Source organism: Diabrotica virgifera, chromosome 6, assembly GCF_917563875.1.
Source record: "Diabrotica virgifera virgifera chromosome 6, PGI_DIABVI_V3a".
Taxonomy (NCBI): domain Eukaryota; kingdom Metazoa; phylum Arthropoda; class Insecta; order Coleoptera; family Chrysomelidae; genus Diabrotica; species Diabrotica virgifera.
In genome coordinates, this window is record NC_065448.1 from 134,059,844 (window position 1) to 134,075,742 (window position 15,899).

The 15,899-nt window shown below is 32.3% G+C and overlaps 1 protein-coding gene across 3 annotated transcripts in view; it reads right to left on the minus strand.

The window, feature by feature from the left end:
- Positions 1-2,022: 2,022 nt before the first annotated feature.
- Positions 2,023-15,899, minus strand: part of LOC114334656 (dual oxidase maturation factor 1) — a 436,984-nt gene continuing 423,107 nt past the window's right edge. For all 3 annotated transcript variants that reach the window (XM_028284749.2, XM_028284748.1, XM_050652869.1), the window contains exons 8-9: positions 12,463-12,672; positions 2,023-2,234 (exon numbers count right to left, since the gene is read on the minus strand). In XM_028284749.2, coding sequence (XP_028140550.1) covers positions 2,189-2,234; positions 12,463-12,672 — 256 coding nt within the window. In that variant the 3' untranslated portion in view covers positions 2,023-2,188. The remainder of the gene's footprint in view (positions 2,235-12,462; positions 12,673-15,899) is intronic.

Consider the following 15,899-nt stretch of genomic DNA (forward strand, 5'->3'; position numbering starts at 1 on the left):
AATCTCATACAGAGCGAAAAAAGCAAATAAGATCTACTATGCACTAAACAAAACTATATTTGGAAAGGAAGAAATAGATAAAGAAATAAAACTGAAGGTATACAACGCAATCTCTGTGCCAACTTTAATATATGCAAGTGAGACATGGGTAAACAATGCAAAAATAGACAGTACAATAAACGCAGCGGAGATGAAGCAGCTAAGAAAAATAGCAGGAAAAACGAAATTGGACAGAATAAGAAATGAAAATATTAGACAAAGACTGAAACAGGAATCGATAATAACCAAGATACAAAAAAGAAAATTAAAACGGTATGGACACATTACCAGAATGGACCAGAGAAGACTACCAAAGCAGGTGATGGAATCGAAAAGATATGGTAAAAGAATGAAAGGGAGGCCAAGGAAGAGATGGATCGATCAGATTATAGAAATTGGACAGGAAAAAGGAAAAATACATCAACAAATGAAAGAGTTAGCAAAGGACCGCAAGAAATGGAAGAGATGGATAGAAGATGAATAAAACCTCCGACGCCCCTGAGGGACATAAGGAGTTTCGAGAAAGAGAAGAAGAAGAAATACGAATCCCGCGATATTTCGCGAAATGAACATCAGATCTAAAAACTGAAAAATACATTTATTCAATATTTTTGAAAAATCTATCGAATGACACCAAACACAACCCCCAAAAGAGGTGGGGTGGGGGTTACTTTAAAATCTTAAATGGGAGCCCCCATTTGTTATTAAAGATTTGGATTCCTTACGTAAAAATAAGTAACTTTTATTTGAGACATTTTTTCAAATTATGGATCTTGTTCTTCAATTGTTATTTCCGCAACGTAGGTCGGCAATCATCATAGCTATTCGGACTTTGAAAACGGCTGCTCTGAAAAGTTACCATTCTCTCAGGTTGCGCAGCCACGATATTATGCGTCTCCCTATGCTTTTTTTTCCTTGAATCTTTCCCTTCATAATGAGTTGGAGCAAGTTGTATCTCTCTCCACGTGTAATATATCCGAGATATTCCAATTTTCTGGTTTTGATTGTGTTTAAGACTTCCATTTCTTTATTCATCTTTCTCAGAACCTCTTTGTTTGTGACGTGTTCTGTCCATGATATTTTTAGAATTGTTCTATATACCCACATCTCGAATGATTCCAGTTTTTTCATTGATGCCGCATTCAAGGTCCAAGCTTCCATTTCGTAAAACAGAGTCGAGAAAACGTAGCACATAGCCAACCCTACTCTAAGAGTAAGAATTATGGATAGATGGCGTAAATCTAAAAAAAGATTGTGGGAAATGGAAAATTAAATTAAAAATGGAAAGCCCCACTAAAATGGAAAACTTCACTTAACTTTTTTTGGTTTTAGGACTTACCCTTCACAACCCAATAGGTCCCCATAACGCTCTAGTGACTGAACATTTGGCATATTTTGCTCCCCTACCATAAGTATTTTATCGAAAAAAACATTCTTAGCAAAAATATAGCTTTTAAAAAATTGAACAAAATGGTGTACAGACTACAGATGAAGTAGACTTTTTTGTTAAAAAATGAAAATATTCACCCGCAAATAACTCGAAAAGTATTGACGTAGTGAAAAACCTTTATAGAACAAAAGTTGCATATAGAATTCGTCAGTGTATCCAATTCCGGACTTATTTTGAACGTATTTCTTTTACCCCCGAGAAGGAGTGAAACTCAACCCCGGAGCAAAAGCATACATCGACATAATATCACTTTTTTTCCTTGCTATATTAGCTATGTGTAATGCTAAATTTTATCTCAATCCAATTATTTTTTTTTAATTTGGAGGTTTTGCAATATTTTACCATGAGTGAATGGACTAATCCGTAGCAAGAGTAATAATAGATCGTCTTAAAATAACATATCTTTTTAATAATTCTAATAGATTTAGGTTCGAAATCAAATTTTTGTCCCTGTTTTTAATTACCTACCTACAAAAATCCTATTTGCTTTTTTTATTTATCTACAGGTTAAAAAAGAGAAAAACAAAATAAAAAACCGTTGGAAATTATTTATTTTTAATCGATCGAAATAAATTACCATTATATTAAAAATAGGTACTTCTAAATCTAACACATAATAAATATGGCCATTTTTATGACATATCACAATAAAATCACTTTAAAATTTATCGAATCATTGCACATACGTTCAGAAAAATATCACCACATGGACACTGAATCGAACTTGCGAGGACGGTGAACGCAACTGAAACAAAAAATACAAATGTAATTATATATCTGAACCTTATTCTGTAATGAAATTATAAATAATTATGTTTTTATAAAAGCGAGAATTCTCAGATACAGAATTCACCATTATCTATAATAAAAATTAAAATAGTAAAAAATTAATTACAAATCTGAAAACTTTTCTTGTTGGAACTTCTTTCTGGCACATACTTAAAACGATCTTTAAAATGCTACATAAATAGACAGTTTGGTTTCGTTTTGCTTCAGAGGCGTGCATGCAGCTCCACCGATGACGTTGTAAGACAGAAACAGCTGTCTGGAGATAGTGAATCGCCTCTTAGAGTCCTTTTCGCTTTCTTTGTTCGTCGTCTGTTGTCTTATACATTGTAAAAGTCGCAGATTAAGAATGTACCAGACAGAAGTTCCAACAAGAAAAGTTTTAAGATTTAAATGATTATATTATTTACAATTTTAATTGTTATTATAATGGTGAATTCTTTATCTGAGACTTTTCTCTTTATTTATAAAATGTCGCTGGCGTGTCCCAAAAGTGGATTTTAAACGATCTTTAAAATTCCACATAAATAGACAGTTTGGTTTCGTTTTGCTTCAAAGCATTTTAATTTTTATTATATAGTCCAGGGTAATACGGTTTTTTCCATGACACTTGAACAGCCAGGGTACTGAAGCGTTTTTTCGACAGGTAATACCTATAAGAGCAAATTGTTACTATTTCCTGCGTAGGCTCTGGCGGCCATTTTTATTTATAAACAATTAAGTGTCAAAAAATGGCATTTTTCACTTTTTTTTAAATCAATGGAAAATAGGAAAACATGGTTTTTTAGTACAAATATCTTCCAGATTATGGAAAAAGCTTTAAAATGACGTTTTACAAAGTTTGATATACTCATTTATTGTTAATATAATTGCGAAAAAAGTCGGAATTGCAAAAAAAAATATTTTTGCAATAACTGTTGTAAAAATTAGTGTACAGCTTTGAAATTTTTGTCAAATAAGGGTTCTTTGGTGCATAATATGTGATAAAAATTTCAAAGCGATTCATTCAATTGTTTAAATTTTATTCAAATTGTTTATCCCAGATAGCATTTTTTTTGCAGTAACATAAGTCAGAAGAAAATAACGTTAGAACCATTCCACAGGTGTCAAATGAAAGAGCATGAGCTATATTTTCAACTTGGTTTAAAAAAGTGAATAATAAATGCATTTATTAGTAATAAATAATTATGCAAAAGTATCGTACATTTTTCCTTATAAACTTTTTATTTTGTTATATAAAAAATTATACATATTTATTACAATTTTTTATCAATTATGATATAGATAACATTACTTGGTAGTTGTGCACTTAAATCAGAGTAAAAAAGTTAATTTTTTTGGAAAAAGTTATTCAAAAATTTTATAAAGAAAAATTGACGATACTTTTGCATAATTATTTATTACTAATAAATGCATTTTTATTTACTTGTTAAACCATGCTAAAAATGTAGCTCATGCTCTTTCATTTGACACCTGTGGAATGGTTCTAAGGTCATTTTTTTCTGACTTATGTTATTGCAAAAAATGCTCTCTGGGATAAACAATTTAAATAAAATTTAAACAATTGAATAAATCGCTTTGAAATTTTTATCACATATTAAGCACCAAAGAACCCTCATTTGACAAAAATTTCAAAGCTGTACACTATTTTTTACAACAGTAGTTATTGAGAAAAGTTTTTTTTTGCAATTCTGACTTTTTTCGCAATTATATTAACAATAAATGTGTATATCAAACGTTGTAATATGTCATTTTAAAGCTTTTTCCATAATCTCGAAGATATTTGTACTAAAAAAATCATAAGCTTCACTGTTTTCCGTTGATTTGAAAAAAAAAAGGGGGAAATGCCACTTTTTGACAGTTAATTGTTTATAAATAAAAATGGCCGCCAGATCCTACGCAGGAAATAGTTATAATTTGTTCCTATAGGTATTACCTGTCGAAAAAACGCTTCAGTACCCTGGCTGCTGAAGTGTCACGAACAGGGTATATTTTTGTCTTATTACCCTGGCCTAATAAGAGACTATTATCTGAGAATTTTCGCTTTTATTTAAGAGATGTCGCTGATGTGTCCTAAAAGTGGATTTTAAATGATTTTTAAAATTTCACATAAATAAACAGTTTGGTTTTGTTTTGCTTCTGAGGCGTGCATGCAGATCCACCTATGACGTCGTAAGACAGAAACATCTGTCTGGAGATAGTGCACCGCCTCTGAATTGAAAGGAAACATAAACTGTCTTTTTCATTTCATTTTATTCGAATTATGTTTTATATTTTAGAAATTTTGAGTTTTTATAATTCTAGTTGTTAGCAAGTAGCTGTCTTGGGGGACACCTTTTAGAATAATGTGATATGAAAGACATTGGGTAGTTTATAGTACAACAAGACGGAGCGACAACGGGGACGGGCACCGTCGACATCTCGCAGGTGACGCTGGGCACGCCCTGTGGGTGACGATTCTTTTCCCGTACGCGTCGTGTGCCCGTCCCACTCAGTCCTAACATATACTACTTGTCAGCGGTCGCAATGAGCTATTCACGGCAAACTATTGTACTTATTTTAAATGTTTTTGACCAGTCCGGTTGTCGGTGTGTTTATATATTTTTATATTAGGAATAATTACATTTTAAAATTACCAAAAGTTTAAAGTAGTATAAAAGATTCAAAAACTCCAGTTAAGGGCATCGGCGAAAATATTTTACGGCTATCCCTACTTTTTCTGTCTTTACACGGCAAATTACGTGTAGTAAAATTCTTACTGGTATGGATATGTAAACATTACTTGACAAATGTCATCATTAACTTTAAAGAGATGGCTTTTGAATGTTCTTGGATAACTGTTTCTTGTATAATTGCATCATTAATTCAGTTGATTAATATGATCATTTTTTCACTTAGTATGTATTTAGTGATTGAAATAATTGATATACTGTACAACAAAAACTAATACTCAATCGAGAAAAGAGTAAAAGTGATAAAGTGATTTTTTAATAATATATTGTTACTATGGAACGCTTACAATTTTGAACATCTTTAACAACAAAATACTTGGATCACAGAATATATCCCGCTGTATTCTCTGCTTGGATCTTCCATAAATAATAAACAATAAATACCTTTTTATAAAGTTCACGTCTTAAATCAATTATTTATCAAATACACTAGTAATAGTAGTTAATCAGCAACTCAAAATATTTCCGATGCCATATCAAATATTTAAAATTGTCACTGTTTTGTCACCATATTCTCTATGACCCAGTGCGTTGTATGACAAAGATAGCGAATGTTCGATTTGGAAAATGTCACCACGGACATGATGTCCATTTTTTCAAATCCTTAAAAACTAACAAATATTTTAAAAAAATTAAAACGCAGAATGAAAGACTAAATTATTATCGAGAACCGAAAGTCCCTTCGAATAAATAAAAATTTTATTTGAATGAGATATTTGAAATTAAAAATCACACTATATTTTCTCTTAGTTTTTCACCCCTGAAACTTATTAAAAGCAACATCACAGAAGTTTTCAGGGACTTTCGGCCCGCGGTAAGAACGTAATCTTTCATTCTGCGGTTAAATTTTTCAAAAATACCTATTAGCTTTCTCAGTATTCGAAAAAAAATGAATCCCATTTAAATAGCATTGGAGCCGAAACTACGTACCTATCCCCTTAATTTAAAACGAAAGGTTTTTGAGACATGTATCCTTCTTGTCATTACTTCTGGAATGGAGACCATGACACTTACTAACCAATCTCTTAATAGAACAACTTAAAGAGCTATGGGCCATTCCACGAACATACGCCTGTTTTGGATTATTTCGACAACGAATATTTTACTGTGCAACATAAGAAGTGCGAAAATAAATGGCGCTAATAATTTTTCCAATAAACAACAATGTAATTTGCAATTTACTTTTGTTCTTCTTATTTTGCACAGTAAAATATTCGTTGTCGAAGTAATCCAAAACAGGCGTATGTTCGTGGAATAGGGATTAAGATACTTATGATAATTAGTATCAGTAAACTTAAGAGATCATAATATGAGAAACGAAGATCTAAGAAGAAGAACCAAAGTAAAAGATGTTTTTGAAGCTATCGCAAAATCTAAATGGAAATGGGGCAGAACATGTGTGGCATGAGAAAACAAGTATTTTCCAACAAGTGTTTTTAAACCAAATTTATAGCTCAGCATATTACCAAAAAAATATTAATACCGATCTTAATTTGTCTCCCTAAAAAGAAAAACACAAGAGAATGCGGCGACTACCGCACCACTAGCATGATGTCCCATGTGACGAAGTTGTTAGTGTTAGCAATGTCGAATTCTTGAGAGCAACGTTTGTTTGGGTAACTAATAAAATACTGTTTGGACTAATATTGAAATTTTTTTTCCTAAATAAGCATTCTGGAAAAGTTACATGGAAATTCTCATGTGCAACGGCAAAACGGCATAAGGATTTAGAAGGTAAGGGAAAACCACTACATTAAAGGTCCATTTGGATACCCCTAGTGAAGTCATCATGGCGTTAGAAACCAACAACGGCGTTACTGATCATGGCCCTCGGAAACCAAGATCCAGCAGCGGAAGAAAGGACAAGGCCTCTCAGGTCGTTAATCAACGAATTCCTTGTCAGAAGAACAAAAACGAGAGAATAAGACTATCCAAAACTAGAATTGGAACATGAAATGTTCAGAGAATGTTTCAGTTTGGTAAGATGCACAGTAATAATTGATATAAGAATAATGAATATTATTGAATAAAGATATGAACAGCTTGTTTCTCAACAATGAAACCACAATACATTATTCCTGTAGCGAGGACAACCAACATAGACCGGGCGTGGCAGTAAACGTTAATAAAATATCTAATACAGCAGTGAAATACTTTTTCCCCATCTCATATTGGTGTTGCAGTTAGTGACGTCTCACGTCATATTGAATTTGATACAACGACAACGACGAATGCCTATGAAGAAATAGTAGAATTATTTTACTGGAATATCAAAGAGGCACTGAAAATAGCGAAAACTAGAGCAATCACGATAATCCTCGGCTAGGTAATCTCAATGCAAAGTTGCAACGTGGAAAGTGTGTAGGAAACTATGGTCGGGGAAATCTAAAGGAGAGGGTGACCGTCTATTACAATTTTACCAAGAGCAGAACTCCTAAATATTGTAAAAAATAGAAAAACGAGGTATCTAGGACATATTTACAGAGGAGAAAGGTACAACTTTTTACGACTTATATTAGAAGGGAAAGTGGAAGGAAGAAGTGGTCCAGGGAGAAGAAAATGCTCCTGGCTGAAGAACGTAAGAGACTGGACAGGCATGCACACACATTCGATACTAAGAACAGCTCAAGATAGAGAGCAATTTGCTGTAGTTATAGCCAACCTTCAGTAATAGAGAAGGCACCTTAAGAACAAGATCAAACAGACAATTGTATACATGGCGATCGCCCGCAGATACGTCGGAGAAAGTAGTTAAGTGCCAGATAGACTACATTATGATAAATGAAAGATACCATAATGCTGTTAAAGCCTGGGAAAGCATATCCCGGGGCAGACGTGGCCTCATATCTCAACCCACTTTTCTTTAGGATTACTTTTTTTATTTTATTCATTTTTTTTATAAATCTTTTTATTTATCGTTTTTCTATTTTTTAATTTATTATCCTGATTACAGATATTAAATCTCCCATAGGAATTTAATAGGTTTGCAAAGTGGATTCTTTCATTGTTGCTTTTTTAGCCAGATCATCTACTATGTATTTCAATATTTTTTTTTATACCAATGTGTGCTTTTATCCAGCGCAAAATTATAGTTTTGGCCGATTTCAAAGCTTTACTATTCATTGCTATGATGTCACTGATGATATAATTTTGTGCACAATTGTGTACGTTGTATTTCAGTTTCTATAAAATGCTTTACCAGTCTGCAAATATCTTACGAATATTAAAGAGTGAAAATATTTTTGATATTTTAATCAGTTATGGCCATAAATAAGAAATGACAGAAAAACTTCCCACTAGTAGTTCTAGCATAAATATTTTTTTCATAAGTTTACTTTCAACCCATATAATTTTAAATCAATTTTATGACTATCCGGTTTTGCAGCTTGTATATTTAATTTAATAAATTATGCATATTAAAAAAGACAAGCTTTACTATTTAAAACGATATATTATTATCTTTACGTTATTTACATTACTAATTTACTTATCACACAACATGATTTATTGCAAAAAAACTTTCATTAAAAATTATTCTGTAAATTATGAGGAATTGAAACATTAGCCAGTTACGTTAATTTTTCTTTATACTTTTATATTTATATTTCTATACAATCAATACTCTTGGGTAAATGGAACTTTAGCAGTATGAAAGAAAGATAAGTGATAGGTATATTTTTGTAAAATATTGTGAATTCCAAATAAAAGAAAATAAAAGTGCAAATTGTATGTATCAAATTTAACAATAAAAGGAAGGATTGTCCGCAGAACTTTATTTGGTTATACCTTAGGCTGCACCTACATTGGGTCTGTATTTCTCGGATCCGATACGATCCGACATAGGATTGAAAACAAACTCAAGGTATTAAAGCGTACTGCGTAGTATTAAAGCATACATCGCCCGATATCGAATCTGTCTTCATACGGATCGTATCGAATACGGATCCAATGTAGGTGCTCACTTGCTCACACCTGTCCTGTAGTCCTATACATATACCCATGTGTGGGATGAGAATTTCCCGTCCCAGTCTCTTCTATTTAAAAACTTTAAATTCATATTTTCAGATTGGCACAGTATTTTTTCTATTTAGTCAATTTTCATCATCTCTGACGTATTGGCACACGTGACACGTATATACATACATGTATTCACACTGCCTAATTGCTTTCGATGTATACTTAATTAATGTTAACACCGACAACTAAACTATAACGAAAAAGTAAAGAAAAGCCCTTAAAATTTATATTTTCTTCAGGGAAATTCAACATATTCATTTTTTAATTTGACGTTTATTTGACACTCGAACATAGTGTTTGTATAAAAAATTTGATCAAAAATGGTAAATAAATATTACATATTAACGTCAAATATGTCATATCTGTATCATATGTTTAACGCCAAATTGTGGTCGCCAAAATTATCAGGCGACTACGCTAGGTATCTCGTCAGTCATGCACGGAGCGAATAGGTTACTTCAAACACTTTATTTGTCATAGACCAGCGATTCTCAAACTTTTTTTTACACGTACCACTTACATAAATAATGCGTCAATCGCGTCCCACCTATTAAAAAATTAGATAATAAAATTGACTAATTTTGGCAAAAATGTATTTATTTAAAAAAGGGCATTATAAATGTTACAAAATAAAACTTAGAATCTAACCCAGTCCAAAACTTCAGTGAGAAGGATGGTTCTACATAGCTGCAACAAGTGAATCGATATCAGGATCAATTGTGCTTAGTTTCATTCGTAAATTTGGATCAAGATTAAGCCTACGCTTTCGCTTTGCGAAATTTATTTTTCACTTGTAGCATAGCAGAAAATCCAGTTTCACACAGGTAGGTCATCGTAAAAGGAAGTAAAAATAACAATGCTTTTTCTGATAAGGCTGGATATTCATTTTTAATATTTAGCCAGAATTCAGCTAGTTCTAATTTTGAAAACTCTATTTTCAAGCCCCCATCACAAGATAGTTCTATATTAAAGACTCTTTTTCATCCTGTTTTAATGTTTCAGGAATGCTATCCAAAATAAATGGTTGTCGTATCCAAAGAAACTGAGCATAGTCTTCGTCAAAATATTCTTTAAAACTATCAATTAGCATTTGACAGTGCTGTTTTATGTTAAAAATAAGATCATCTTTAATCTTTATTTCATGCTCAACCACAAAACTTTCTAAATTGGTAAACGATTGCAAGTCTTTGTTTGAAGCACTATTTTTCATCATATAACATTTCTTGATAAAAGCATTTATTTTGTCGTTTACAGAAAATCGATTATGTGATTTACCTTGTAAGCTTAAGTTTAGGTCATTTAATCGATTAAATATATCTGTTAAGTAAGCTAGTGTTGTGAGCCACAATTCATCTAATAACCGATCACGCAGTTCAAAATTGGTTTCCATTAAAAACATATGTACTTCAGAACGCAACTCGAATAACCTCTTCAACATTTTTCCTTTTGATAGCAATCTTATCTCTGTGTGTAGCAATAACTGAATATGATCATTTCCCATTTCAGAGCATAGTTTTGAAAATAAACGCGAGTTTAAGGCTCGAGATTTTATAAAATTGACTATCTGAACGGCTTTATGGAGAACATGTTTAAATTCATCGGGCATTCGCTTTGCTACCAAAGCTTCTCTGTGGATACTACAATGGGTAAAAGTACAATTTTCTGCAACCAGTTTTACTTTGGCAGTTACACCTCCGTATTTTCCTGTCATGACTCGGGCACCATCCGAACAGAAACCAACGCATTATTTCCAGTCTAGTCCATTTTCCACAAAAAAATCATTGATTTTCTTGAATATTTCATCGGCAGTAGTTCGTTCCGTTAAAGCCTCACAAAATAAGTACTCTTCTTCGATTTTCGTTTGAAATATATATCGCACATAAACCATAAGCTGAGCATAGTTTGTTACATCTGTGCTCTCATCAAGTTGTATTGCAAAAAAAAATACTATTTTTTATCCGGTTTATCAATTTTTTTTTAACATTTAATGCCATTATTTCAATCCTACGACGTACGGTATCATTGGATGATGGTATAATATTAAGCTGTTTACCTGAATTCTCGCCAAAAATACACGTTACCATATCGTGTGCGGCAGGCAGAACTTGTTCTTCACCGATTGTATGCGCTTTTCCACACTTCGCAATTCTTAAACTCACGAGATACGATGCCTCTACTGCTTTTTGATTGCTGCCAGTGAAATTCGACATTAATTTTTTTGTGCCTCTCATCTTCGTTAACTTCCTAACGAAGTAATCCTTAGGTTTATTTTCCAACACTGAATGTTTTGTATTGAAGTGGCGTTTTAATAGCGAAGATTTCATACACTGGTTAGAAAGAATTTCCGAACAGATTACACATTGGGGCCTTGGCTCATCATTTATATTCGTGAATGTAAATCTCATATTAATGTATTCAGGATCATATTTCCTAACCGCCACTTTTAGTTTTTTGAAAGAACTCTTTTTGTCATCACCCTGTATAGACTCCGACTCTGAAGTGGAGCTCGATGGACCGGGATTTTCAGATGTTTTGTTGTTTCTTTTAAGCCACTTATCCATTTTTTATATGCAAAAATTTTTTTTTTTATATGAATCAAGGGCGGTGACAGTTTTCCGCGATTCCAGTGTTGCCAACAATGAATAAGACATTACGCGCTTGTGGTTTCAAACTCGCAGCGTTGCCATGTACAACGTAAAAGATAACATTTGTTGGTAAATTTTATTAAAATTCTTCGTTTCTTCTAGTTTATAGAGTACCACCTTAAAGTGCTTTGCGTACTACCAGTGGTACGCGTACCACAGTTTGAGTACGGCTGTCATAGACTACTAAAAATATGCATATATCTTTTGTAGGTGTTGTAAAATAAAAAATAATGAAGTCCCATCGTTACTCCCATCAAGCAACATCCATCGCTCGGACCAGAGGCCCTCTGGCTCGAATATCTTGCTCTCTGGGCGTAATCATCTTATGGTTTTTCTCATGAGGATCTTTCAGTGCGTCACAGTTCTTCTATTTCTTTCTAACGCATTAAATTGCATGTGACAGAAAAAAACGCACGTCGGTGATTACATTTCATCGGTGACATTTATAACATTTATTCTAGTTATCAATAGATAGCGCTATAATCGAAAAAAATTATTTACCAATTATAATATAATATATCTACGAATATAATCTGTACAATTTATAAGACTATACAAATCAAAGAAAATACGATTTTATAAATGCAATAAACACAATTGATTTGATTTTATGCCAAATTGCAAATAAAATGTGACAACTGTCAGATTTAACTAAAATTTCATGTCACTAAAATGTATATTATCACTTACTTACCTTTTTTTCTATCATTTGTGACGCACTGAAAAGTGCTCATGAAAAGAAGCATAACACCCTTGGTACATAAATAACTAATTAAAGCTATAAAATAAATACCTTATATCCTCCTTGGGAAATGGAGATTCTCTGGTAGCTGATATAGACATTGTTGATGAAATAATTGATACTGACGGAGAAACATTCGGCGATGCTTTGTTTTTGTATGGATATTTCCAAGGACTTGGTTCCAAACGAAATTCTTGGTTGGCTTTAGACAAGTTACTTTTATTTTCATTCCCTTCATCGCGATTCTTATAGCTCAGTCTCCTAAAATCATATTTTAAATAAAAAATATTATTGAAAATTCTTATAAAAAGTATATAATTTTATTAAAATCCCTTTAAGGCCTGCATCAAATCACAGAAAATGTTCGATAAAAAAATTTCATCATCAGTGCTAGTACAGTTTAATCACATGCTGAGACGTCAAAAATACTTGGTATAAACCCTTTAAATGTTATGAAAATATGTCCAATTTACATTATTAATAATTATAAATTCCAAACGATGGATGAAATTGTGATAGATATGGGCCTTCGGTATCGCATGACTCCCCACACACCACATGGGTTGCTGATCAAAAGGGCCTGTCCTTACATTACGGACGTTGGATGGATATTATAAATAACAAAGTACAAAAACTCGAAGAGTCCTACAAAGTTTTTTTATTAAGAAGATCAATAAAATTGGACGCGTTTCAGCTCAACAAGAGCCATCATCAGCATATAAGTACAGGAACACAAACATCAAGAACTGACTTACAATATAATATTATAAAGAATTAAAAGTGGTGACAACGCCCACCTCAGTTAAGAAACTTACCAGAACAGCAAAGAGGAAGAATAAACTAGTTTAAAAGACAAACGTTACTGCACAAACATTCTTTGGTTTTGCTGTTAAGCGATTTTTACATTATGCTATAAATAAAAAAGTAATTGTGTAAGGACATCTTCATGTGGAGGAACCATCTTGCGAACAGATCAGGTGTAAAGAGCTCTTTACAAAAAAGTAAAAAAGCGTGGCACTTGGGGATTGCTGATAGAAGTGAGTACTTCTTACAGGGCGTTATTACTATAGGTTAATGATTTTTTTTTATGTCTGCTTATCACAATTAAATTTAATTTTAAAATTCTTAGGGCCAGTACTTACTGCCCCGGTGAGCTAACCGAGGTTTAATCGAGACAGAAAAAACCGGCCCCAAGAATAACAGACTTAATAAATGCAATTATAGTTATTACCTATTATTTATAATAATAATTATAATCGTATTTATTAAGCAGGGGCGTCCTTTGATATGCCCCCCCTGACCCTGAAAGTGACTGAAATTTACAAAAAATAGATCAATTTTTTATTATGTTTGCATATACATATAATGTATTGTATATACAGGGTGTCCCGAAAAGATTGGTCATAAATTATACCACCCATTCTGGGGTCAAAAATAATTCGATTGAATCTGACTTACCTATATACAATAGTGCACACAAAAGAAGTTACAGCCCTTTGAAGTTACAAAATGAAAATCGTTTTATTTTCATATATCGAAAACTCTTACAGATTTTTTATTGAAAATGTACATGTGACATTCTTATGGCAGCAATATCTTGAAAAAAAAATTAAACTGAAATTTGTACACCCCATAAAAATTTTATGGGGTTTTGTTCCCTTAAACCCCCCCAAACTTTTGTGTACGTTCCAACTAAATTATTATTGTGGCACCATTAGTTAAACACAATGTTTTAAAAACTTTTTTGTGTCTTAGTAGTTTTTCGATAAGCCAGTGTTTATCGAGATATTTTGAATATTTATCGAATCCACCGCATATTTGTATATGGTTAAGTACGATTATTGCAACCTGTTAATAATCTAAAAATTTATTTATAATTTATATTTTTAGGTATATTTTGAAAAAGAAGCCACATCTCGATAAAAGGTGACTTATCAAAAAAAGACTAAGAGGCAAAAAAGTTTTAAAAACACTGTGTTTAACTAATGGTACCGCAATAATAGTTTAATTGGAACGTACACAAACATTTGGGGGGTTTAAAGGAACAAAACCTCCATCGAATTTTTATGTAAACATATTAAAAAAGAAGACACATCTCGATAAAAACTGGTTTATTGTAAAAATACTAGGAGGCAAAAAAGTTTTAAAAACGTTGTGTTTAACTAATGGTACCACAATAATGAATTAATTGGAACGTACACAAAAGATTGGGGGGGTTTAAGGGAACAAAACGCCCATAAAATTTTTATGGGGTGGACAAATTTCACTATAATTTTGTTTAAGATGTTCCTGACATAAGAATGATACATGTCCATTTTCAATAAAATAGGGCTAATAGTTTTCGATATATTGAAAAAAATCGATTTTCATTTCGTAACTTCAAAGGGCTATAACTTTTTTTATGAGCATATTTGTACTGAGGTAAGTTAGGTTGAATCGAACTATTTTTGGCCCCAGAATGTGTGGTATAATTTATGACCAATCTTTTCGGGACACCCTGTATAATGTTTGCCCCCCCCCTAGCAAAATTTCAAATGACGCTCCTGTCATTAAGTCTGTTATTTTTAGGACCGGTATTTTCTGTCCCGATTGAATCGGGACAGAAAGTACTGGCCCTTAATAGTTAATCCGATTCGATCCTATTTTATTTAAGTGTATTTAATTTTATTAAATTTAATTAAATTTTATGTAATTTTATTTAATTTAATTCTATTACTTCTATTATTCGCTGTGTGCAAGTACTTGGAGGGGATACGAGAAAAAACAATCGTGCGCGACTCGCTGAGAAACCTTGTAACTTTCTAACATATTTCTTAAATATTTCATATTGTCAAATTGCCGTATATTTCTGTCACTGAAGAAAATGGGATTTCACAAATGCTGTGTTATATAATTATAAAAATTATATGTTCCTCCACAATATTGATATGATATGCAATTATTAAAGTGAACTTATACCCGGTTGCACCAACAGATCTTAAGCTTAAGTCGAGAATATCATAAGAATTAATATAGTATAATTATAATATATTACAATAAGAATACCATAATATAATAATAAATATAATTGCTAATAAGGTAAGAATCTAAAATTATGGTGCAACGTAAGTGATACTCAAGGAGCCCCTATCTATAAGTAGAACTTAGCTAAGCTGGAGCTTAAGATCTGTTGGTGCAACGAGGCATTAATTAATTATATTTTGCTTGTAGTACTGCATTTGAATAATTACTTTTATTTCCTACATACCTACAATGTTTACGTTTTAATAACATAACCTTAATCTTACTTTTTCTTTTTATTCTTTTTTTGGGCTATGGCCTTGACAATTATCCTGTAAGCAGGACTAATATAATTGGATAATATAATTAAAAATATTGCTGAGCTATAAAACCAGGTGTCGCTCTTTCGAACTTGCACGGTCCCAATACTAAGTACCTACTCTATACCGCAATATTACTGCAAAGCGTCTCGATTTTTCGAATGACGC